General features: G+C 54.4%; 8 protein-coding genes across 8 annotated transcripts; 4 read left to right on the plus strand and 4 right to left on the minus strand.

Moving 5' to 3' along the window:
• Positions 1–8,196: 8,196 nt before the first annotated feature.
• J4E79_003650 (uncharacterized protein) lies at positions 8,197–9,952 on the plus strand (the record flags this gene model as incomplete). The annotated part of the gene is made up of 3 exons (XM_049352542.1): positions 8,197–8,827; positions 9,068–9,745; positions 9,798–9,952. The coding sequence occupies 3 exons, from the start codon at positions 8,197–8,199 to the stop codon at positions 9,950–9,952; spliced, it is 1,464 nt and encodes a 487-aa protein (XP_049212921.1).
• A 2,912-nt stretch (positions 9,953–12,864) lies between these two features.
• On the minus strand, positions 12,865–14,069 carry J4E79_003651 (uncharacterized protein; the record flags this gene model as incomplete). Its single annotated transcript, XM_049352543.1, has 2 exons — positions 12,865–12,929; positions 13,004–14,069. The coding sequence occupies 2 exons, from the start codon at positions 14,067–14,069 to the stop codon at positions 12,865–12,867; spliced, it is 1,131 nt and encodes a 376-aa protein (XP_049212922.1).
• A 748-nt stretch (positions 14,070–14,817) lies between these two features.
• Positions 14,818–15,421, minus strand: J4E79_003652 (uncharacterized protein; the record flags this gene model as incomplete). The annotated part of the gene is made up of 2 exons (XM_049352544.1): positions 14,818–14,826; positions 14,864–15,421. The coding sequence occupies 2 exons, from the start codon at positions 15,419–15,421 to the stop codon at positions 14,818–14,820; spliced, it is 567 nt and encodes a 188-aa protein (XP_049212923.1).
• A 789-nt stretch (positions 15,422–16,210) lies between these two features.
• Positions 16,211–16,774, minus strand: J4E79_003653 (uncharacterized protein; the record flags this gene model as incomplete). The annotated part of the gene is made up of 1 exon (XM_049352545.1): positions 16,211–16,774. One exon carries the CDS (start codon positions 16,772–16,774, stop codon positions 16,211–16,213), a length of 564 nt encoding a protein of 187 aa, XP_049212924.1.
• A 313-nt stretch (positions 16,775–17,087) lies between these two features.
• J4E79_003654 (uncharacterized protein) lies at positions 17,088–17,665 on the plus strand (the record flags this gene model as incomplete). Its single annotated transcript, XM_049352546.1, has 3 exons — positions 17,088–17,137; positions 17,270–17,499; positions 17,613–17,665. The coding sequence occupies 3 exons, from the start codon at positions 17,088–17,090 to the stop codon at positions 17,663–17,665; spliced, it is 333 nt and encodes a 110-aa protein (XP_049212925.1).
• Positions 17,666–17,935: 270 nt separating this feature from the next.
• On the plus strand, positions 17,936–18,213 carry J4E79_003655 (uncharacterized protein; the record flags this gene model as incomplete). Its single annotated transcript, XM_049352547.1, has 2 exons — positions 17,936–18,086; positions 18,113–18,213. 2 exons carry the CDS (start codon positions 17,936–17,938, stop codon positions 18,211–18,213), a joined length of 252 nt encoding a protein of 83 aa, XP_049212926.1.
• Positions 18,214–18,561: 348 nt separating this feature from the next.
• J4E79_003656 (uncharacterized protein) lies at positions 18,562–19,489 on the plus strand (the record flags this gene model as incomplete). Its single annotated transcript, XM_049352548.1, has 2 exons — positions 18,562–19,251; positions 19,304–19,489. 2 exons carry the CDS (start codon positions 18,562–18,564, stop codon positions 19,487–19,489), a joined length of 876 nt encoding a protein of 291 aa, XP_049212927.1.
• Positions 19,490–19,781: 292 nt separating this feature from the next.
• Positions 19,782–24,734, minus strand: J4E79_003657 (uncharacterized protein; the record flags this gene model as incomplete). The annotated part of the gene is made up of 1 exon (XM_049352549.1): positions 19,782–24,734. One exon carries the CDS (start codon positions 24,732–24,734, stop codon positions 19,782–19,784), a length of 4,953 nt encoding a protein of 1,650 aa, XP_049212928.1.
• Between the last annotated feature and the right edge of the window lie 834 nt (positions 24,735–25,568).

The following is a 25,568-nucleotide window of genomic DNA, read 5'->3' on the forward strand; positions in this document are numbered from 1 at the left end:
GTACTGATCGTAGGCATTGGGCCGTGATGGGATAGCTGGTCTGGTACCCGGCGAGAGAGAATGCTCCAGAGAACAAGAGTAGTGACTAGGGAGACGTGGCCATGACCTCAGTAAACATCAGGATGTCCTCCAGACGAGACAGGACACGTCCTTGTACGTCAACAGCTGGCACTGCTGGTACTCATGATCTCTCTGATCAAGGCATCGCTGTGCAGAGCATCTCGACTCCCAGTGCGGATCGGATGGACACTTACTGGGCCTCCCTTCCGCCCTGGATTCTGCGATCAGTCATCGATCCTGAGCACCATTGTATGGGGAAGCCCTCCGCGGCCCACATTAAGCTGACACCCAGCGAGTCTGATCTTCACCAGGTCTGGCGAGACCACAAAAGGTTCGCGGAGCCGGTCATGGCTGCACGCATCAGCTGTTCATACTGACGACTCTGTAACGGGGCAATGAGGCCGACGACTGTAATGACGAGGCTTCCCCTCCAGTGCATCGCAATGCAGTCCGTGACTTCGAAACGCCCAAGGCAGTAACTCCCCCACCTCAACACTGCAGTAGTCTGTGGCGAAGAAAGTTTCCAATCAGGTATTCTAGTCATCTCTGGTGCCGGACTTGCGGTTTACTACCCTTGCCCAACCTGTGACTGGCTGGAGGCGCAAGTTGGGCTTGCTTCAGAACAAGTTGCTTTAGGCCACTGGCAATCCCGGTAGTTGGCCTCCCTTGCTCCTCCCGTGGACCAGGAACATCCTGTGAGCAAAATTGGCCAACGGGATGACTGCCAGCTCATCTATGTTCCCCGCACACTTGCGTTTCGCTTCACGCCTCACTTGCTTTTGAGCAGTCGTTACGAGGCCTGGATCTCTCTCGGATCAAGGCGGACAGTTAGAACAACGGCAGGTTGATGCTGATCTTGGGTAGCAATCGCATGTATAGTAAGCCGCAGTGTGACGCGTCAATAGGTGGGCCGATAGGGTAAAGAGCGTTGAGATCTAATGAGAACTACACTACAGTGTATGTTGGGGTTTGACTGTACCGACTGTGAGGGTCGATGATGAGATGGTTTGAGCCGTTAAAGGTTATCAAGCTACACAGGTGGTTGGGAGCGGGCGATGGTGTTGTCAGTCGAAATCAGGCAATCACTGACGACTACTCTTCCGATTCATCATCCAGAATGGAGCAAGCGGTCCGAGTATCTCGAAACGTTCAGACTTCATGCGGCGCAATGCGAGTGTTCCAACCCGGGGCATTCCTCCGCTGCGCATGTCAAGAATGGCACACCGGTTGTTGTTATCTATGAGGGCGTTCTCAGCGGCACGCGCATGCGACGTGCTGTTAATCAGAAAACCCTGATCTTAAGCCCGATGAGTTCCCACCAACGGCATTCTAGAAGGATGTTGCTGCTTGTAGAGACTGGACTGTGACATCTTTGACTGGCAAGATGCTCCCAGCGCGACAACCGATCCATAATTGCCAGGTCGTACGACCAGGTTGAAACAAGACGAGGGAGCCCAGGAAACCAGATCCTAGGTGAAATACAAGGCTGTTGGCGAGAGAGATGTTAGCCTCGATCGTTTGAGTTTGGAGGCGCCCGGCTGTCAATGCGGGACGCGATCGTGAAACACCAGTCTGAGCATCTTCTCGAACATGTCAATGTTTCATGAGATCTCGGTATCTTCGAACCGACAATTGCATCGCATACACTACAACTATGCGCTATGCGTCGGCTCGCAGGTCTTCGCATGTTCCGAAGGCGCAGAAGTATCAGCGGTACGTGGTGGTCCCAAAGCTATTTCGAGTGACGAAATGTCTGTGTAAGTTTCGGGGCTGTTGTACTAGGTTCAATGTCGTGAAACCAGTCCTTTGGGATTATTCGAGTCCGATCTGCTGTTACACGCTACACGTGGCGCATGGGGATGTAGTTCCGGTTCTCGTTTGTGGTCGCGTTCAGCGCTCTGGATGTGCTATGCGCAGCAAGGAGAAGGACGTGAAGAAGATGCAACCAAAAGGAGGCTGAGCTCGGCGCTTTGTTCACTTCACGTGCACCAAGCGAGCTTACGGAGGAGATTGCAGATCGTGATCAGTTAATTCTGCCATCAATCAATACTCGGTCGCGCCGAGATGACTTGACAAAGGCCCTCCAGTCAGGCTTGAGATGGCTTGAGATGACTTGAGATGACGATATGGGAAACTGCGCATGAACAGAGCAAGCGTACATGCAATTGCAAGGCTGTTGCGTCAAAGCTCTTGACTCGAGTTCGCGAAAAAGCATGGAGCATTGGGCGAGCACAATGGTCACCGCTTCCTTCCAGAAGGCCGCTAGAAGGATACTAAGATCGTGAAACGTGACTAAGGGCCAATTACAAGTCGTATCTCGACTGGAGTACGCACACAGCTCCAGTTAGGCAAGCCTCAAAGTTATTTTTTTCTGCAGCGTAGGGCGGACTGCATCTGACAGAAGGGCCGACTTCGCATGGTCCCAATCTCTAATGCAATGCATCTCATGCAGTGCTGATTCTAGGACCAAATATGGACGCACGTACTGATGCCTTCCAAGAGCAATCTCTCGACCAGCTTGTGGACCGAAAAGTCATGTACGGGTATCGTGAGCCAAATCGGCGCCAGTGACATTGTCATGTAAGATCCGGAAGAAGGTGAATGTATGACCGAGCGCATTTGAGCCGAGATAGAGCCAGCAGTACGCACCCGCATGATATCAACAACCCAGCCACCAAGAATTCCACCGAGAAGGCCATCTCCTGATACTTTGCCAAGCGCATATCAAGAAGGCTCGGTTGTGGGTCGCATATGGAACTGGCTGTTTCTATTCCAGTCACGCGCTTCGGAGAGATGCGTTGTAGAAATAAATCATACGCGTCACTAAATCAATGTGTTACAAGCTGCTGGGATAACGGCAACAGATATACATAGAACGCGGGATCACACCGTCCTTCGATGTGTATGTTGTTGTGGCTTCTCCATCGAGAATATCGAAGAGGCTGGGCCTAGATGGCTGATAAGCCGAGGCGGCCAATTCGCACAGTAGGGTGGTAGCTTGATGCAGTGCATCGGGAGCTAGCGCTGACTGACATCATGGAAAACAGCGGTTACCGTGACGCTGCATCCATCAGCCCATGTCGAATCCTTTCCACAAGTGTCCGCTCGAATCAGTGCCGCCGCAAGGCCTGGTGAGAACAGGGAAAAGACGGGAGACCGGCCGGACCTTGTTGCAGCTCGATGATATCGACTGGGATGGCACGGATCACTCCGTCTCATGATTAAAGCCGGCAGAAGGAGAGTACTCATTGAGCCAATGAGCACAAAGCTGTCGCCTGTCAGAAATGCCGCTTATGCAGTAACGTTCGCAAGTGAAGGCTCGGCTGGAGAAATAGCGATTTCAAAGCAGGACGAGAAGGTCTAGTCCTTCACTCCCAAATTGCGAAACTTGTGGCACTGCGGCATCTTGGGCGCGTACTCGTGTTCGGCACAATGCTTGCCTGGAGCCCACTCATGATATACCCCGGGAAACAGATGTCGGATAGACACCCAAGCTGCACCACGACCCTCAAGGGATGCGGGAAGCAAGGTCGAGGGGGCCTGGAGATCTTCCAACCGGGTGGGTGACTGGAGCTCGCATCACCAGCATCAAGATCTTATCGCACAATCTGATAGACATTCCTGCATCGCTTCTTTGGATGTGACTGATATCTGCCGATAGAGTTGCAATAAGCAAATGCAGGCCTAGGCCCATCAGAGCTGCCTAGCCTATTCCACACGACAGCTGCCGCGAGCGGAGAAAACTTGATAATGTCAAAATGCTCGATGTGATGGGGCTCACCTGCCGATCGCTCCCCGGTCAGTCAATAAGCAGAGAACCTTCGGTAGATGAACCATCGGGGCCTGCGACCGCACTGCGCATATCATGGTAGCTTTATGTGACGTTATTTCCACGCGCGAAATCACGAATCGGGGGTATGCGGTAGTGGTAGCGGTGGTGTGCAGCATGATCCAGTGTGCAATGCTGGTGGTGGGCGAGAGACTTGCGGGACGAGTCGGATCCATGTACGGTAGCGTCGCGCACCTTGTCCCTTGTGATCGTCGACCGTTGATGCCCAGGCATGTATCCCTGCTTCCCGCGAGCGGACAACGGTGTGCAAAATGTGGTTGGCCAAAACGATGGCCTGTCAACCAAATAACCGTACGCGAAGGCAACAACCATGACGCCCTCGCGATATTGGGCGTAACAGAGCGTTCTTGTTTAACGGTTATCATGGAAGCGACACCACGAACGGAGTTGGAGGCTGTTGTAGAACCTGGCGGCGGGCGACGCGCGAGAATGTCGACGAGCCACCCCAGCTGACCTTGGCCGTCATGCACGTCGCCGTCAGCCGTGTTTGCACCACGTTGCGGAGACACACAGCTAATCATTACATATGGGTGGAGTGAGAAGAGCAACCCGATGTAACACGGCATCGTTTTCGCTGACAAGATCGACATGGCTATGTCCACATCTTGTGCAACTAGTGCAAGCGTGGCTAATCGTCAAAGCGTGAAGAGGCGCCGCCTGAGGGTGTTCAGGAGGAGTTCGGCTTGCACAAAGTTGGCAGTGAAGATTTTGAATTGCCAAATCCGCAGTGGATGCGCATGCTGACGGTGGGAGAGTGAATGCGCGCGCCCTTGTGCGTCGCGAGTTGGGCGGCGGAGGTAGTCACCAAGTGTTGTGTTGTATCGAAATGTAGCGGGCGGCGTCAGAATAGAGTTGATGGTCGCTCGGTACCTGACCTATCTCCCTTGTCGTGAACAAGGCCAGCAAGCGTGCTCCCAGGGTTTCTCCGCACTGCGAACGCCTCGCTCGGAACTTTTACAAGCCCAGGTCCCATGCCACGATCATCGTGACAGGGAGGGTAATGCTCACAACATGGAACGGCGCGCTGTTTCCAACGCGATCTTCTCGAAGCCTGGCAGCGAGACATGCCGAACAGAACAAGAATATTTGTGTTGGTCGCGTCTCGTGTTTCAGTGCGCATGTGATACGTGAGGACAAGCGCGCAGAAGCAGGCTTGAGACGTCCGAGAAGGGCACGGCATTACAGCATTGAATTGACGCCGGAAGCGATGGAGCAAATGCACCGAGACGGCTGCAGGCGTGTATTGCTATCGCGATGGGCTAAGCGGCTATTCGCCCGGATGTTGTAGCGGAGTTTATCGACGCGTGTTGCTCGCGTTGAGCATGAGGGCAATTTCACTGGGAATAGCCACAGCAGCAATTGGATGGCAGGGCTGACTGGCGCATTGAAGGCGGTCCTGCCACGATGCGGCCCCTGAAGCAGCAGTTTGCTCGGTGGCATGGCTCCGCAGAGGTTGCGAACCCGACGTCCCAGGGCCGATCAGCGGCGATTTGAGCAGGCAGCCCATGACCCGTTTCCCGAGAAGCATCTCCGTGTGGCAGCATCAGGCATGGCGGTGCCGATCAGGCCTCGATGGCGATTGGAGGCTGCGGGCGTGCATCGGCCAGTCACAGCGGGCGACGTTGGGGGCACAAAGAGACATGCTGGTGAGCCGTTTTGGGCGTCTGCTCACCGGCGCCACGGTCCAATGGCGTGCGAGACGGCGGGGCGCTGGGCTGGGTGGTGCAACTGCTAAAACGGTCGACTAGCGGCGGTGAATTGGACTCGAAGGACGCGTCAGAGCAGCGGCGGGCGGAGCACCGTGTGCCCTGGGCGAGATGAAATGGCAGAAGCAGCAGGTGGCATCGTGTGCGAGCTATAGCAAGCCGGATTAAGACGCCAGGTGTGCCATGGGTGCGAGGGAGGTACCGCGGGGTCGCGACTGCCATGTCGAGGATTTAGCCGAGCGAGGCAGGGGCGACGAGCATGCGACGGGCAGGCGCGATGGGCGATGACGGCAGCTGCTATCAGTCTCACGTCGCGAAGGAACCGCTAGCTCGTCCTCGAGAGCTGTCTTTTCGATTGCTCTGGGCAGCAAGCCCCCACCCGCCGAAACCTGACCGTCACGTGCTCCACCGGACGCGACAGCGGGCAGCAAGAAGAGTCTAAGACGACGCGCCTTTTCCATCAAACAGCAGCTCCATCCTCGCAGTAGCAGCACCCACCCTCCGCGACGACATCGCCATCGACCAGGGCTATTCCGCCGGCGATCCCTGATCCCGGCCCCTTCGCATCCGCGGCTTGGGCGCTCGAAACAGCTGCTCCGTCCGAGCGTGCAGCAGAGCAGGGAGGTGGCTGTTCCAGGTTGATTTAACGACCGACTCCACCCTCGGCCCTCCCACCGCCTTTGCAGACTCTCCTCGCTGCCTTTCCCTAGACGTCGCTAGCGCCACCTGCTCTGCGCGTGAAATTGCGCAGGCCACGCTACTGCATCGCTCCCCAACCCTCGTCCACCGCTGCGCCCGGACCCTCGCAGCCCGGATCCTTCGACGTCTACCACCGCGCAATAATAACAATGTCGCAGCCAAAAATCCCAGATAGGGCCCGCAAGTATAAGGAAGACCCGGCGCCTGTAGCGTCGCAAAAGATGGTGAGTTGCCTCTGCTTCCTTGCACCCCCTACCACGCACGCTCGACCACCTGCATCATCCCATACACTCGCTACCCTCCGCTCGCTCCCATCTTGATCGGCCCTGCCGCACCCTCGACCGTTGGAGTTTCGTCGTGCGCGTCGCAGAACCCTTCCCTAAACCCGTCACCGCCGCTGGTAGCTTCACCCTCGCGCTTTTTGCATGCTGCAGCAGCCACTGCACGTCGCGGCCACACACAACGAGTTACCCCAGCTCCGGCGCGTCTCTGCCTACATGGTATGCCCTTCCCGCCAAGCAGCCCTGCTACCCAAAACCCGCCTCCCCTGTCGCACTTGCCAAAGCTTTCCTTGTCTCCTCTGAAGCCAGTCCAAGCCTCTTGTCACGCAGCCTACCAGCAGCGGAATCCCTGCCATCCTAGCAGCCTTCCGCTCCCACCGCTGGTCCGCTCTGTGTTGTCAACGTTGCGAAGTCCCGCCCTGCTTTCTTTAGTCTGCCCTTCCCATCCTATAAACTATACCCTACCGTCCTGTCTTTTTCCAGACCCTGCCCCTCGCCTACCACGCTGCTGCTGCACATCCGTCGCTACACCCTAGCCGCCCAGCCAACCACAGCGACCCGCACCCCCACCTCTCACCTTGCTTGCACCCCCCAGCCCGATCACCACCACAGCACGTCAAGTCGACGCTTGCTTTTTATCTTTTGTTTGCCCCCAGCAGCCTTACTGACTGGCTGTCTTCTTAGCATCATCCCCACTCGGCTCAGGGCTTGCCACCGCCTAGTCACCTTCCTGTTCACCACCCTAGGCCTGGTGTAGTCCATCAACAACATCAACACCAGCACCATCCCGACTCTCCCCACCAGTCGGTGCCTTCTCAGAGTCCCGCACAGGGCCACTACCCATCACCACAACACCCAAACCCCCAGGGCCCGCCGCAGCACCAATCGCCCTACATTCAGCAGATCCAAGGCCCCCCACCGCCGCAACAGCAACAAGAAGTGCCCTACTACTCCCAGCACCACCAGAGCCCCTACAGCACCAACAGTGCGCCGAGTAACTACTCCTCCTCAGGTATGTTTTCTTTTTGTGTACACAAATCACCACGCGTTTGTCCATGCGCCCAGCGCATTAATGACGCCTCGACTTGGATGCCCCCGTCGTATATCCCCCCGGCGCAAAATGGAATTCTAACCATTCGCAGAAACCCCAGAGCTCATGGCGGCCGCAACAATGAACAGGGGCGGATATCCTCCGATCTCATACCACACCCCGCAGTCAAATTCACCAGCATCTGTTCAGTCTCCACAGCACGACCAGCACGGCCGGCCAATCTATGGACAACCGCCCAGCCAGATGCCTCAATCAATGTACTACACACCCTATGCTTCGGCGCCAGTTCCCCAACAGTCACCCTACCAGCAGCATCCTTCAAGCGCGCCACAGCAACCAATGGCGACGCAATCGCTGCTCATGTCCCACCAGCAAAGCCAGCAGATGCAGCATCAGCAACAACAGCAACATCAGCAGCATCATCCCCAAACTCCTGGAATGACGGGAAGCCCCAAGCCGCGCATGTCGCAGACGCCACTTCAACGGCCACCGTCAGGACTCGGCCCGCCTCAAGCTCCGCCTCAAGGCCCTCCCGTCGGCACCCCCAACATGCACGCTGGCCCTCCCGGAGGACCCAACGTCAACCCTAATGCCGCGCCTGGTCCCATTCCTGCCACCACTCCCCTAGTTGTGCGACAAGACCAGAACGGTGTGCAATGGATCGCGTTTGAGTACTCTCGCGACAGGGTTAAGATGGAGTACACCATCCGCTGCGATGTCGAGTCCATCAATGTTGACGAGCTGCCGCAAGACTTCAAGACCGAGAACTGCGTATACCCTCGCGCTTGCTGCGCCAAGGATCAATACAAGGGCAACCGTCTTCACTACGAGACTGAATGCAATACCGTCGGCTGGGCTCTAGCGCAATTGAACCCTTGCCTGCGCGGAAAGCGTGGTCTCATTCAGCGCGCCGTCGACAGCTGGAGGAACAGCAACCAAGACCCCCGACTGAGGAGCCGACGCGTGCGCAGAATGGCCAAGATGACCACCAGGAAAGCCCAATCGGCTAACCATGGTAACCACATGGCTGGACCAGGTGGACCAGGTGCTCCTGGCGTTCCTAACTCTGCCGGATTAGCAGCACCGCCCCGACAACCCAACATGGGCATGGGCGGCCCTCAGATGCACCATCACCATGATGGACCTGGAGGGCCCCACGGAGGACCAGATGACGTTAGCGGTATGTTTCACCAGATGTGATGTGATAAGGCGCGATTGTTGTTGGCTGTTAAATGATACCTCTGTCGTTCTTTCTCCATGTACATTACATACTCCTTGATGTAATACCCCTTCGATACCACTGCCCCATGCATGCTTGCATATATACCCACCCCATAGTTACACATGTTTTTGGTTCAGCAGCGCAGGACGGGAAGTAGAGACATGTTTGGACGTGCAAGCTAACTCTCTTTGTGTACAGCCAATGAATACGGGGAATCACACACTCACCATCACCAAGCGCCAAACGGTCAATCATCATCACCTACCGACGGGCGGCCCGCTCAGAGCTTCTACCCGAATTACCCATCGAGCGACTCCGTCGCAGGCTCCAGCGGCATGCCGCCAATCCACGACAGCCTGAGCCACCCTCCGCCTCCATCGCACGCCGCGGGTGTGCCCGTTTCAAAGCAGCAAGAGCAAGACGAAGAAGAGCGAAAGCTAGCCATGTTTGGCGACTTACCTGACTCGAAGCGCCGCAAATTCATCCTTGTAGATGATGCGCAACGAGGAACTAGGGTTCGCGTGCGAGTTACTCTCGACACGGTCAAGATGGAGGAAATGCCTGATTCTTACCGCAAGTCCAACTCGGTATTCCCTCGTAGCTATTTCGCCATGCAAATGACCTCTCCACCTGCCAGCCCTCGTGGCAGCAAGGTCTTTGCTGACGAGCCCGATGTTGAGAGCGACCCGAGCTTCCCTCTGGCTGGCTCTACTGTTGTGCCTGTTCCAACGCTGGATGGCGAGACTCGTGTGCCGAAGCCGCGTCTTACTCGTGCGAAGCGGTCGAAGGAGATTACGCTCAACGATCTTGGTTACCGCATGAGCTGGAGCCAGAGTCGTGTTTTCGCAGGAAGGACATTGTTTCTGCAAAAGTCTCGTAAGTCAAAGGCTCGGTACGAAGAAGAACGTTTTACTAACCTTATCAACAGTTGATGCCTACCGCAACAAGATGAGAAGTAGCATGATGGGCCAAGGTCAAGATGTGACCCAAGTAGCCCCACATTTCGAGACTCGCGTTGGAAAGAGGCGGTGGAACGAGAGAATCGAGAAGAGCAAGAAGGCGAGGCGCGATGGCTCTCCTTAAGAAGTCTCAGGCCACATGCTCCAAACGGATGCCCTGGTTGCAGGCAGCCGCCCCGTTGACCCACTTTCTCGGCACTTGCAGGGAGCCCCTACGAACGACCGGGGTTGACAACCCTTTTCGACTCGGCACCAAATCCTTCGCGACAGGCCCGGCTGTTGCTTACACCCATGTTTCATCATGGCTGTATTGGGTTTCAGACTGGTCGTTCATCTGCCGATGGCTGCTTCTCTCTCTTTTCGATACTTCTCGGCCACTCACCACCGTCTTGATACCCGTCGGCAAGTTATGATCTCTTGCGACATACTCGGTCGGTTTTCGGTCTGTTCTTTCCTGTCTGTTTATAGCGTGTTGAGCGATCTTCTCTTGTGCGAATGGACTTTGGCGTCTGCGGTAAAAAGAGACAAGGGAGCGTCTAAAAGCATGACTCAGGACGCTGTTTATGGCATGAGGAAGGCGTCTTGTCGGCTATGATTGTGTCTTCGGATATGTTTATATTGCGCATGTTTTTTGAGTATTCGGTAGATGGGCTAGTTGTTGCTACCCTGGACATATAATAGACATTTCAAAAACAAACATGCACTCTGACATTAAGTGATTACTTGCGAGTGTTTACTGCCCGGCAAAAGTCCAGAGTAAATTGCCCTCCTCGAAACCTTGGAAGAGGCGTTTTGTGTATCATCGAAAGAGACCCGGAGGATGCATCCCAGATGCAGCCAGCTGACCAGTTCGCCCGCAATCCTTCAAAGCACCGAACGAGAAGAGAACCCACACGAACCGCTCAGTAGCCACTCACGATTACTCACAGCGGTACGGCACGCAAGCCCTTCCATGCATGCTCGACGTGATATTGTCCGAGACAAATAAATCACGTCGATAGTCGTTCGGTCGACCTACTCTCCCCTAGGGACATCCCTCCCCCATACGTTCGCAAAGCGGAAGGCGGACAGGTGACAGGCCGGGAGAGCCTGGTCTCGCGTGGCTGAATACCATTCATGTCTACGCGTTGCGTGCCTGGTGCCTGACTACCCAGCTCAGGCACACAAGGATGATTTGCTTTTCAGGGTGGGTAAGGTGTGGGTAGTAAGGGGCGAGGGGGGGCGCACCGCACGCAACAGGGCAGGGTATCAAAGAAGGCCAGGCACACGACTGCAACGCAATGCAATGTTGTGCGACGCGACGCGACCCGACGGTTGTTGGGGGTGGTGGGCAGAACCGGCTGATTGTGGTTTAGACACGATTGCCGGAACGGCTGGCCGTTGGAGACCGAAATTACCCATGCATGCATGTGGCATGTGGCACGCGAGACGAGGTACGCGCGGAAAGGACCCCAACCAACCCAACTGCTGCCAACCAGCCCCCGAAGGCGTCGAAAACGGTAAAACCGTTACGAACCTAGGAGTAGTCGGAAAAGGCCCCCCCTCGCTCCCTCCCTCCGTCTTTCCAAAGCAACGTAAGAAAAACTCTCCGAAGTTGCAGCGATGGTGCTTGGAGGGCATGTCACACTGGGCGGGATATGCCTAGTTGGCTTGTCAAAACTAAACCAGAGATGGGCTGACATATCGTTCGCTTTTCGCGCTGACGGCAGTTCCAAGGCTCTTGGTATACTCGTGTGTGAAACAGATGCTTTTCTCCGTCTGCGCACTCTACCTGCAACAATTCACTTTCTAATCGACGCCTTCTGTCCCGTCTCGCAGTATCTCAGATCAATCCTCCGCAGTGCCAATTCCACAACTACGCAACCACCATCAAAGACTCTCGTCATCATCCTATCCACTCACGGCCGCCCCGATTGCTAATACCAAGAAGAACCGAACTCCCAAGACCTTTCTCCACTGCAAGTCTGCCAACCTAGAAAAGCGCGAACTAACTAATCCGCGAACCAACTATGTCGCTAGCTAACTAGACTAGCTAGCTACTCCACTTTCCAAAAAAACTCCGGGCACCCAAAGCCAGCCAGTCACAAGTTGGTAACGCCCACCTTCCGCAAGCTAACCTGACGTTGACGTTAATCTTCGGCGCGACTTGCCAAACCGTTGAAAGTATTAGCACCGCCGACCGTTTTTCCTGCGTCGTTGATGCTCGTTTCCCCGTCTTGGCTTTCTCGTGTGCAGGATGGTTGATTGAGCTCGTCCTCTGTTAGATGCACGGAGCGCCGTTGAATGATTGAATGAGGCTGGCTGGTCGCGTGAGCTAATGAGCTAGTATTCTAGCCATTGCGGGGCAAAAAAGCTTTGCCTTTTACTATTGACAACTGCTAGGGCGTTTACTACATACTACTGTAGATGAGACTTTTAGACGCGTCGAGATTCGGGTTCTGGGAAGGCGTTTGGGCGGTTTGCTGTCATGCGCTTAGGAGAGTGGGGTTGCAGGTGCGTGAACGGGGACGGAACTAGTGTGTCTGTTTGGCCGATTCGGTGCTTTGATAAGATGTAGCGCATCGTCATCTCCCTGTTTGCAGTCTTTGGTGATCTGGATGCTTTGACTGTGAGTAAGCTGTGGATGGGTTGGCTAGCTGAGTGCTGTTCGTTTGGCTTTTACGCAAGAGAGATTTGACATGGTCGATGGGCTAAAGTGTAATACCATTTGGGACTTTGTACCAGCTTCTTGTCATCACTAGCTAGCTAAGCAAGGACCGTATAAAGTTCGATGAATGATAGAAGTGTAGCTAGTGCGAAGCATATCGCGACTTCATGGGAGTAGACGAAGATAAAGATACTTCGATACTGCCTACTCTGCAAGGAACATCTCCAGAGCCGAACCCTCCGGCAACATGGTAGTCTCATTCGAGGTACATCGTACAAGTCGTAGGTCTCAGTTGATTCCCATGGCTCCAGTTCCATGCTCCTCACTTCATCGTCTTTCTTGCGCGCCTCCCACTCTGCCTGGCCATACCCTGGGAATGCTCCGGCATCTCAACTGCGGTCACTGCACGTGCGCGACTGCCACCGTCTGTCCCTCTTGATCTCATAAGCCTTTCCTGCTCTTGCGTCAGTCTCAGTCTCTCTCGATCCGCCTCATGCACAATAACGCCGTCGATGACGCTGTACTTACTGATGTCCGGGTCATCGTAGTCGTCCGAGTCGTCTTGTACTATGGGTCGAGCAGCGCGAGACTTGGCAAGATACCTGTCACCATTGAAGCGAGAATCTGTCCATGAACTCAATCCAGCGCCGTGTTTTGGGGATGTGATCTCAGGATCTGAAACGTCGGCCAGCATTTCTACGTCCTCTGCAGCGTTGCTAGCGGTGCTAGGCGCGGGAGTGATGGACATGGCCCGCATGCCACCTCTGACTTGCTCGAAAATCCCAGCTTCAGCTGTTTCTCTCTCGCGCTGGTTCGCTTCATCGATAGCAATGCTGGTCCGAGTTTCTAATTCGGCTTCGCTAAGTTGGGTGATCTTTGCAGACGCGTCAATTTTGGCCTTTCGGGGTGAGCGCGATACGGTTGCTCCTTGAGTCTTTAACGTAATGATTTTGGACTTCTGAGACGCAGGTGTCGGTGTAGATGGTGTCGTCGGCTGAGGCTTTCTGGTGGGCACACGCGGTGGGGTGGTCGGTAATGCCGCATCAGTTTGGCTGTTGACCTTGGGTTTCGATTTTTGCAAGCTCGTGAAGCCAAAGCCATTTTTTCCCTTGTTATACACACCTTTTGAGGCAAGAGCTGGTGGTAGTGGCGGAGGAAGTTTAGCCTTCTTGGTCGCCGGCCTAGATGTCTGCTTCTTTACAGGCTCAGGAGCATCGTCCATCATGACAGGGGAACTAGGCTCCTCATCATCAGACGGCGGGGCATAGTCACTCTCCTCATCGCTGCTGAGATCCACCACCTTCCGCTTGCCTCTGCCTGAACGGGAAGAGAAAGAAGTATGCGATACGACTGACGCATCGCGTTGACTTTGCGAAACACTCGAGGCGCGATTAGTAGGCGTAGAAGTAGATACCTGCGACCCAGCCCGAACACCCCTAGCAACCGCAATACTATCTTTGGTGGCACTGGCTGGGAGGAATGGCCTTCTGAAGCCGGGAGTCTTAGGAGTGGTAGGGGTAAGTGGCTCTGCGGTTGGGGTGCGAGGGCTCTCTTGAGTGGATACGAGACCAGTATCTTGAGGTGATGGAAGCATGTTTGGAGTGTGTTGCTGTGGTCTTGTTGGAGCTATGTACACGTTAGTTCAGTCACTACAAGATCGAAGACAGCAAGCTTACTACGCGGAGCTTCATGCATCATCGTGTCCATACCATTCGAAACCGATCTACGAAGGTCGCTCTCCAAGTTTTTGGTTGCATGATCCGGGACAGAGTCAGGACCAAACCTGTCTCTACGTCCAAGGTCTTGCGAAGACTCGATTGAGCCATTTAAATAGTAAGCATGGCCTGCACTTCGCAAAGCTCCGTGGTCGTCTCGAGGAAGGCCATGGAAAGCTGACTCCCGGAACATTGATAACTGGCCTGATTGGTAGCCTATACTTTGTTGCGATTGAAAGTTGTCTGGCTGGTGGGCTTGAGAGAGCCTCGAAGAAGCGAAACCGCTCGTCGACTGTAGGCGTTGTGAAGCAGAAACTGTGGGGGTAGCCCACGGAGAGGAAGCCGATAATGGTCTACCTCCAACATTGAGTACTGTTCCTTGACGGGCATCTGACATGCGAGGCACATTTGCCCAGTTGCCAAAACCCACGCCCCCAACCAGGTTCGGCTGTGTACTGAGGACAGCTGCTGGCGCATGCTGAGAGGCGACGGAGTTCGAGACGTGCACACTGGAAGTATTACTGTTACTTGTACATAGTGCCGGCGGTTGTGTAGATGGGTACGAGGGTTGCTGAGTAAAGCCATGACGCTCATGGTTCAACTGCTCTGGCTTTGGCGTGTCCTATATCAATCAGTCTTGGGAAAGGAATGCTTTTGCCATTTGCCGACTTACCACGTTTCCGATCTTGTCAGACAAGCTGAGAGGGTCTTTCGCGACAGGTCCTTGCCCAGCTATCTTGAAAATAGGCTTCTCCTTTACCAACACTGGTTCATCATCATCCTCGTCGGAGCAAAGATCAATGATCGTGACGGCGGCCTTTTTGTTCCTGGGTCCTGCTACCGGTGTGTTTGCGTTGCTGGCTGGCTTAGATATGGATGGTGCTTTGGGCCTCGGCGCCGGCGTCTTCTTGATGGTGGGAGCAGCTCTCGGTGGTGCAGCAGCTACCCGACGATTTGCTTGACTCTGCACACCCGTCTTAGGCCCGGTAGCCGTGTTACCAACCTTTTCCTTCTCCCTATTAGCTGCCGCCTTTGCCTTGCTCCAGAAATCTTCCTCTTCTTTCTGGTGTTTTGCGAGAATAATTGCTCGCTCCTTGTTGACGTTGTCCTGAAACTTGGCAAAAGACTCCGTCGCGTACCGTTGGAAGCCCTTAAGTTCAGCTTCGTGCTTTTGTCGGAAAGTGAGCCACTGTTTGTCTGCAGCACTGACCTCGGGGGGTTTCGATGCCATGCTGAGAGTCGCAACGCGCTGAAGTCAAGGCAAAGATATTAAATACTGTGAGGTAAGAGATTTCGTTGCCAGCGGGAGAAGGTGGGTAGATGGAGTGGTGATATACCAGCTTGGACAAGGTGAAGGTGAGTGAGAGATCTGCGCGATTACAAACGGGACCAAGGTAAAGGCACAACTCATGGTGACCACAGTTTTGAGGATGCGTAAGTAAGGTAAGACCTCTATGTTCATGGCTTAGGCTTGCAGGTAGGGTGCCTTGAATAATAGGTAAACGGAAGGCCGAGACGCAAACGACGAGTATCCACTTTTGACCTAGTAGCTGTTTGTGACCTAGGATGCTATATAGAGAGGGATTGGCTGCGTGCAAGCCCAATGCAATCTATTAGTCCAGTACAGTGCTTATCAAAAGATGCGTGCGCGACAGAGACTCCATCGCATCGACTCTCAGGATATCGATCCTCCTGTTCCCAATTATCATGACCCATACAAAGCGCGAGGTCGACTTCGGCTAGGTCTAATAGCCTCGCGGGCATGAGTAGCCATACACCTGCTCAGTGCAAAGGCTCGCAACTAGCTCGAAGGCTTCCGTTGCTGCCTTGTCTCAGATTTGCGTCGCTGCGAAGTGGAAGTGAGACCTTTCAGCAGTTATCTTGCCGATACTCTCCAATCAGATCGCAATAATCTAGACTGCTCTTGTGCCATTCACCGTGCACCCGGGTATAAAATGTGTCCTCGGCCTGTGGTCGTCTCCATTCTTGAATCGGTGATTCCGTGATGCTTTCTCTCCCTTCATAGATATTTCTTCGCGGCAGTCGCAACTCTCTGCCTAAACACTGGGCTCTTGATGACTTCTCCATTGCCCACGGCAAAGAAGGGATTCATAATAGTCTTGACCCATGCCTCGTATACGTCGACCATGAAGTTCTTGACAGCTTCTTCCGTGGCTGGACTGCTGGGGTTGTATAGACCAGCACCTCCTCCCAGAGCAGCTCTTCCACCTGCTAGACTTCCTCTCGCGCCTCCAGCACCTCCACTCGTCAGCCCCAGGCTTTCGTCCCGCGGTCTTGTGAGCAGAAGGAAGCGTGTGTTGCCGCCGGTAATCCAGCACGACACGAAGCAGTTCTGGTATTTGTCGATATGCTTAAGGTACATAGGTGCGGAGCCACTGGATGTAGAAGGGCCCCATTGTACTTCCTCGACTATATCGAGAGACGAGTGTAGAATGAACGGGACAAGGGCGCGCTCGGCGGGGGTATAGTTCGCGACGCCAGTGCCGCCGCTACGTGAGGTGCCGAAGTCGTGCGTGAAGAGGGGGACATCGAGAGGCGATAGGATGGAGAATGTGTACGACATGGTGAGGTATGAGGTTGTACGTCGGTAGACGTGTGGAGTGTTTGGCGTGCGCCGCGTGGTCCAGGTTGGGATGCGTGATCTAGCCTAGTACAGGCTTTTTGCTTTCACTGATGTCGAAAATAACTGCGTCGGGATTCGTAATTCGTATCGTCGTAAATATAGCTTAGTGTTTAGCTGTACAACGTGTGGGGTGTGCTGGTGAGCTTCCCCACGCTAATCGGCATGTCTGCCAAGAAAGTCCGCGGGAGTGCCTTTCGAAGAATATCGCGACTTCGATTGCGCAACCCAGCATCGCCAACCCCAGCACCTCACCATGTTTGGTCCTTTCCGCCTCACAAACCCGCTATCGGGCGGTCTATTATGGTGCGACTCCCTGCGTTTCCCGAACTGTCACTCGTGCGCAATTGCTCGTCGTCGCCATCACAATTCCCGCTCCGATGCACCTTCTATCAGTTGCGACTCGATATCTGGCAGCCCGTGCTGACAAATTCATAGGAAGATACCATGGCGGCTATCCAGACATCAGAAGTACAGGCAGCGCGAGCGCCTACGGCACGTTGACACTGTGGTCGGCACAATCGATACCGCACTACGACGCATGGGACAGAGCATGAAGAAGGTGGAGCGCTGGAAGATGGAGATGCCGACCGAGGCGGAGATGCTGCCCAAGGACAAGTACACCGTCTTCGACCGTAAGGTGAAGAGGTATCGAAAGGGAATACACAGTAAGTTGCATACTTCTAGTGTTTTCGGGGCAAAGCTTGGTGGCGGCAGAAGGAGAATCAGGACTACGCGTGGCAGGGTACACTCTGAAGTTGCGGTCGCTGACATTTCACAGAGGTGCCAAAATGGACGAGAGTCAGTCAACGACTCAACCCTCCGGGTTTCTAGACGGACTTCACCGGGAACGACGGTGGCACGTGTGTATACCATGTATTACTGTACAATTTGCATCAGATACGGCGCTATGGGAGGAAATCAATACAAACTTCTCAAATCTGTACCGGCAGCTTGCGTCCCATGCGTGCAGATATCAATATGCATCATTAGCGAGTTAGGCATCCCCTTGCATGCAGATCGGCCATGCATGCTCTCGCATATACTCATCCATGTTTCTATGCCCTACCTCTCCAGGCTGCTCCTTCCCAAGATTCACCAAACATGTCAACACCACCTGCATTATACACTCTGACAGCAGTGCAAGTACTGGAACTGCTCAAAACCAATACCATCACAGTCGAGGCCTATGCGCAATCTGTTCTCGACCGCATCCGCGACCGGGACCATATTGTCAAGGCATGGGCCCATCTCGGTGAGTCTTGCTCTGCGCATATAAAGCACTTCACCTGAGCAAACGCCAGATCAAGAGCTTGTTCTACGCCGAACTCGAGAACTTGATCATGTGCCACAAAATCAGAGAGGACCGCTGCATGGAGTGACGATAGGTATCAAAGATGTGATGAACACGAAAGGTCATAAGGCAAAGTCTTTTGCATGCCAGATGTTGACAAGCCCCAGATATGCCCACCCAATACGGCTCTCCAATATACGAGGGACATCAGTCTAGCTTCGACTCATCGGCTGTTGCCATTCTGCAAGCTGCAGGAGCTTTAATCTTCGGTCTGTCAATTCCCCTTCCCTATGAATGATTGTTGACGTCTCCCACAGGCAAAACAACGACAACTGAATTCACAATAACAAATTCCGGACCTCCGACCACCAATCCCCACGACCCATCTCGAACCCCAGGCGGCTCCTCATACGGGTCCGCCGCCGCCGTAGCCGATATGCAAATCCCGCTTGCCTTGGGCGTCCAGACAGGCGGAAGCGTCATCCGACCAGCAGCCTACTGTGGGACATTCGCTATGAAACCCACGTACAACGCCATCTCAACCTCGGGGCAAAAGATAGTCTCCTCGACATTCGATACTATCGGCTTCTTTGCTCGCAGCATAGCGGATCTGGAGTTACTAGCAGATGTCTTTTCCCTCGCTGACGACGAGCACCCAAGAAAGGTATGCTTGGATGATATCTCAGTCGCTCTTGTCAAGACACCCATGTGGTCACATGCCGGCCCTGGTACTATACATGTCATGCAAAAAACAGCCGCGATACTGCAGAACCACGGCGTCCAAGTCGAAGAAGTGTCACTACCGGATGACTTCGGTGATGCAGACACTTCAACGCGCTTACAAAACGCAATTATCGACGCTGAGGCCGCCCTCGCTTTCCACGAAGAATACCGTCTACACAAGGATGGTTTGGACGTCTCAATTCGGAATCTAGTAGAAAACCACTCCAAACACGCTGATGCAGAAAAAGAGAAAAGCGAAGCACTGGAAAAGCACACGCATCTACGTACACTATTCGACACGATAGCGACCAAGTATTCTGTCATCATCGCGCCAAGTGCTGTAGATGAGGCGCCGGTGGGGCTTAACGATATGGGGAGTCCGGTTTTCAGTACGCTGTGGACGGTAAGTTGACTTGTCAAAGATGGTGGATAAGTACGAGTTTGACTTTATCCAGGGTCTGCATGTGCCAGTGGTGCATATATCTGCTTTCAAGGGGATGAACGGCATGCCCGTTGGTGTTTCTCTCATTGCGGGTAGAGAGCGCGACGGGCATCTTCTTCGGGTTAGCAGAGTTCTTGGAGAGGTTCTTGTGGCTGAGGGTGGTTGGCAGTCGAAGGCTTCGGACGTTGATCCGTGCTAGAAGGGAGTTTGTACAACGGCGGAGTGGCTTCACATCATGCGTAGTTGATCACGACGTTAGTCGATAGACCAAGCAACAAAAGACCAAGTTCACAGGTCAGTAGTGTAGATGAATGTAACAAGGATGAGCAGCGTGAGATTCATGCTAACTGGCTATCTGGCTAGCCCGCTGACAAAACGACTGACATGTCTTCTAATCCACCCAGTGAAAGCAAATGCATAATGAAAAAGATATGCAGCAACTCCACTCTTACACGCAAAACAACACAACACCAACCGACGACCCAGCGAAACTAAGCAGTCTGCGTGCCCACATCAACACCCTCAACACCCACCGCAGGAGCGGCAGCAGACGCAGGCTGAACGGGCGCTTTCCTCTCCCCAAAGTTGTGCAACCTCTCTCCTATAAGATAAACCTCATCCCTAACGACCAGCCTCCATCTCACGAGCAGCCTGACAACCGCCGAGGAAGCCCACATAACCACCAAAGCAAGTCCCACAGCCGGGAAGCTGAAGCGCCAGAGCAAGTTCTTCGTCGCTTCGTTCGCATTCCGGTATAGCGTTCGACTCGTGACAAACGCCAGACTGGATGGCACGGCAATAGCGATGAGGAAGAGCGCCAGCACGGGGATGAGGAAACAGCGTGTCGCGATCTTGGCGTTGGGGTAGAGCCAGCCATCTCTGATAACAGCTTTGAATGCACGTGCAGGCCGGGAATTGCGGTTCGCGAAGACGAGGCGCGCGGCGAGGCGAGAGTACAAGAAGCCGAGGGTCCAGTCTTGGATTACATGGACGACGTGGGGTTCCTTGGGGCCGAGGTAGGCGTGCAGGGGCATGAGGAAGTAAAGTTCTAGGAGGACGGCGAAGAGGAAGGGGATGGCGAAGATGAGGGTTGCCCAGACGTATGAGAAGCGGAGGGCTCGGCCACCGACGCGCGAGGTGGTTGCTGCGATGGTGTGGAGTGTTGACATGGGATCTGGGATGGATCGGTTGAGCGAGGAGATGAATTTGAAAACGTGGTAGGCGGAGTAACCGATGCTGGCCAGAGTGTAGACGCCGAGGGAGAAGGCGTGTATGTCGTTCATCTCGACGGTTGGCGGGAGGAAGAGCGAGAAGAGGTGGCGGCCAAAGAGTAGTGGTAGGATTGTTACGCTCACTCCTGATAGACCCATGAAGATCCATATCGTGACGATGAAGCAGAGAATGCGCACGCGGAACCATGGTGGGATGAATACCATTGACACGAGGTCAGAGTTGTGCACTCCGCCCTCATTCTCTCCATCTTTGCGCACGTTGTCGCGGTCGACTTCGACGAAGACAGGTTGGCCCTTGGGGATGCGAGCTTGATCGGAAGCGGGTGCACGAACGTATCGACCATCATCGCCTTCTTGCGCAGGGACCTTGTCGCCAAAGAGGAAGTTGGACAGGCGAAGGAACCCAGCGCACTTCTGGAAGCACCATTTGTAGATGGCATGCAGACCCTCACTAGGCTTGTAGAACTTGATGATGACCGGCGTGAGGAAGTTGTAAAAGAGAAGGTCGAGCGGAAACTCCAGCGATGGTGCTTCGGTAGTCCAGTGAATTGGCAGGACGTTGGTAGTAGCACGACTCAAGGTCCATACGACACCGCCAAGGCATACAATAACGAGTGCTCCATACACAAGAGCGCTGAAGGCGATCTTGCGAAGTTGAGTCGTAACGCTACGCTCCAGGACGTCCCGGACAGGATGGAAGGTCGGATCATCTGGATCGCGGATGAAGTACAGCACACCCTTGCGCATAATCTTGCGGCACATGGACACAAAGAGCGCGAAGTGGAACATGTAGCAGGTACCGATGAACCAATGCACGAATCCAGATGTCCATGGACTCTCTCTCGCGAACTGCCACCTGTTGTACAGCGTAGCGTTCTGGAATAGTGGGAGCATGGCCAAGTCGAGAAGCAGCCCGCAGTACAGTGGAAATGCCAACATCTCGATACTAATGATAAGGATCACCTTGAGCACACCTCCGGCTTGTTGTAGTATATCAGAAAGAATGCGTTCGATCCTTTGTCCTTGCTGTGACGAGCTGAAAGGTGTGCCACGCCTGAGATATATCGCACCAAGGAAAGCGAAGAACCCATAGCCAGCAAGTATTGCGATCAGGCGGTCGCTCGCCGTCCATCGCTCCAATGCAGTATATGCTGCAGCGGTGCTGCTATTCGAGTCTAGATCAATGGTGATCTTGTACGACTTGGCCGTCCAAAGCCATGAGAGCAGAGAACTGCACTGGCCGTAGGTAGTCGTAAAGATATCTTGAATTAACGAGGGAAGGCGTCCAAGGACCCTCAGCACAAGCTTGGGCGGCGAGTCTGCTGAGATTTCCTCGATGATGGCGTTTGCAAAGCTGCTCGTTTCATTGAGCGCAAATGAGGTCGTGTTCTGCAGGCTTCGTAGTGAAGCGTGTGCGTTGAGCGTGAATTGGGTGTAGCTGGGCTGAGACGATAATGGCGAATCCATGAACATCTTGCCAATGCGAACCATCGCACTCTCTGCAAGGGAGTATGCTGGCGTAGATACTGCACGCAGTGGACCATCTATGGTTTGAGACAGTTTCCCCAAGGAACACAGCTTGACCAGACTGGAGATGGCATAAGAACTCCAGTACGTCGTACCAGCTACGAGGAAGAGCGTGACGTCGACTATGAAGTCCGTTACTGCAGCGACCGCCTGTAGAGGGATTTTGAGGAGTTCGATAGGACTTCCCACCATTATTATGACGAACTTACCCCAGAGATAAGGAACCCATACAGCGCACGCCAATGTGCAGGTGATCAGCACGGCACTGAACAGGGCGTTCTGGAAAAGACCGACAATAGGCCCTTGCATACCAATGAGCTCAAGTATACCTTCCAGGTCTTCAGCGTCTTCAATCGCTTCCTGGTCGTTAACATCTATGCCAGCTTGTGCAGCAGCAGCAGCAACTTCAGGATCTTGGGGCGCAGCATTGCCATGATCCCGCGGCTCGTTCCCTAAGAAGGGCACAAAAGGCGCTTCGTCTGCCAGATCGCGCACGATATGCTCATCGTTGCCTCCCTCTTCGACAGGTTGAGCCATCGGGGCTATGTCTCCAAACATCCAGTCCAATACTTGGTTCACTGGATTTTGTGGAGGTTGAGGCGCTGCTGGTTGTGCGTTGGCTGGAACCGCAGGCTGATCGTCCGGGTCTTGCTGACCCACTTCAGAATGCTCCTGATCTTCGCGGGCGGTTGAGTCTTGGTCAGGCTGGCTACTGCTGTTGTCGACTTCAATCGTAGTATCGACCGTAATTGAGTTGTCTAGATGAGTAGAACTGCTTTGTGCAGAAGACGTTGACTCGGGTAGATTATCCTCCACACTGGCGTCGACAGCCTTAGCTTTACCCTTGTCGTGAACATGTTCTCCTTCCAGCGCTTGGTCGGAGTCATCTTCTACAGCCTCAGGGACTTGCTGCCAGCTTCCACTGCTGTGCTCGCTACCCGGTTCGTGATCCGATGCAGCCTCGGGTCCTTGATCGGCTCTTCGGTCTGCGTTGTCATCGTCTTCCCACGATTCAGGTACGTTTTCAGGACTTTCCTCGTTCGAAGCTGACGATTGTGGTACGTTCTCGAAAGACCATGTATTACCCTCTTCTAGGCCGCGACGAATCTCTGTCGCGATGAAGGATCTATCGCGTGCTGGCATGTTTGGTCTGTGCGAAGATGAAGACGACTCGGAACCTTCAAGATCTGGCGCTACGCCTGAAGGTTGGTGGAGTGACGAGGTTCTTGCAGGAAAGCTTGAGCTGCTAGCCTCGCCGTCTTCCATCATTGCCCGCTCGATAGCCTCGTTAAAGCTCTGGGATGGAAATCCATCGTCATAGGCATCCACGAGCTCATCCGATTGCATCATTGACCTCAAATCACCCGAGAGGCCTTCGCGTACTATGTTGCGAACAAGCTCGTCGCGTTCTCGGCGGAGCGAGGAAGACCGGCGAACGCGGCGTATCGTAGGTTCAGCAGCCTCGGGCTCATCATTTTCGCGAGTGAAGTCTCCAGGGGCAATTGGCTCGTTTTGGTCAGCATTTTCAGGTTCATGAGCTTCTTCCACATCCGCGGCCTCCCCAGCCACTTCAGCATCCAAAGCATCTAGAGCGTCTTCCAGCTCGCCCTCGTCAACGACCACGTTGTCAACGAGAGCCTCCTCTTCTATAATGGCAGCCCTCTGCGCAGCAACATTGTCACCGAGGGCAACCATATTGATGACAGGTTGTTGCTGGACCACCCACTCTCGAATCAGGAAGACAAGGATGAACGCCACGACAACGAGTAGAGTGATGATCTGGCCCTCTATCACGTCAACAATAAAGCGATTGGCGCTTTGAGACTGGAACCAGTTGAAGAAGGGGACATCGGAGAGAAGCGACGGACTGCGAATACCGAGATGGTCTGAGGTAGTATTGGAAACGGTGCCGTTCTTGTCAACGACAGATACGTGAGTAGTTATTCTGTCGGGTTGTGCAAGCTGGGAAAAGGGGAACGGGACCCCGAAGAAGACTCGTTTGGCATAGGTCCAGAGGATGGATTCGCTAGTCGTGGAATTGTTTGGAGTATACGTTATCTTCATGGGCCCGACGGTACTTGCCACATGCACAGTCGAGTTGTTGCTCTTGGCGGTATCGAGTGCGGAGCGTATCAAGTCGATATCGCTAGGGGCCAGTCCTCTACCGGTCGCGGGCATTACTGACGTCTCAGGTGTGTCGGCAAACATGTCTTGTGACCAGCCACCATCGCCGACCCAGAACAGGCTGCGCCATACAACGCGCATGCACCAGGGCAGTAGGAAGAGCCACACGGCGCCCACCAGGACCCCGCGGCACCAGGTTGCGAACATGTTGAGGACGTGCAGAGCGGCGCGGCGTACGAAGACGGTCGTGGGTATGCGATTCGGCATGCCGGGGTGGTATAGTTTGGTGAAGCGGAAGGATGTCTTGCACAGTTCGCAGTGCTTCTTCTGGGTGTGGGACAGCCATTCCATCAGGCATTCTTGGTGGACGTATTTGATGCTACCGCTGCACTTGCAGGGAAAGAACAGAGGCTCTTCAGCGGTGCCTTCCCCGCGACATATGCGGCAGGTGTCGGCTTCGTCTTTGTCCATGGCTCGCTCGTCGGAAGTCTGGGGGGCGTTGTCGTGCGCGGAGGCATCGTCGAAGAGCCCCGCGGTGAGGGGCTCGGCATCGGTTGCCATGGCGGAGGGAGATTAAAAGTATACACGTGGTAAGAGGGGGGTTGTATCGAATCGGAAGATATGGTTCGGGTTCGGGCAGATGCCGCACAAGACGACCTCAAGTAGGCATCGGAATCGCAGCGAGGGAGCGGCGTGAAGAGGACGGACGTGCAGTGCTGCGCGATGAAGGACAAGGCAGATGCAGGAAATTAGGGACGTGAATAGACCTGGGGGAAAGCGCACAAGGGTGGATGCGGCCGGAACCGTGGTTGCGTGCAGCAGCTCTGGCGACGGAAGTGGTGATGTCGCCGCCGCCAGACAGTCTCGGTCTTGGCAGTCGAGCACCCCGGGCCCCTGGCAGAGCGATGGCACCTAGCCACACTTAGTGCACGTGTAGGGACAATTAATTATTTAGTCTGGTACCTGGGACAGGCGATCGGATTTGCACATGCATGGCGTGTCTTCGGTGCTTGATCAGCGTCACAGGGTCCTACAGCACGGGTGAAGGCATCCAGCCCTACATGAGACGACGCGAACCGCAGGGGCAGCCTGAGGCACTCTACACGTCTGGGACTGGGAAATCGCGACAGGCAGACTCTATTTCCTCTGTCATCTCTCGCGCCCTATCGCGTAATTCTGCGCTGCCTACCGCCTATCGCATGTCCAAACCTTGATCTTGCTATCGTGTTCCCGCGTCCGCACGTGCAATTACATCACTGCTGCAGCTCGGTTGTCGTCCCCCCAGCGCTAACAGACAAGTTACTTCGAGCAGCCATCGCCATTATTCAAGAGACATCAACAATCCAGACGCTGCCGCCTGTCGCTGATTTTTGTACGTAGCCAGACCCCGACTTG

This window comes from Alternaria viburni (genome assembly GCF_023758015.1).
Source record: "Alternaria viburni strain BMP 2772 chromosome Unknown scaffold_6, whole genome shotgun sequence".
In the NCBI taxonomy this organism is placed as follows: Eukaryota; Fungi; Ascomycota; class Dothideomycetes; order Pleosporales; family Pleosporaceae; genus Alternaria; species Alternaria viburni.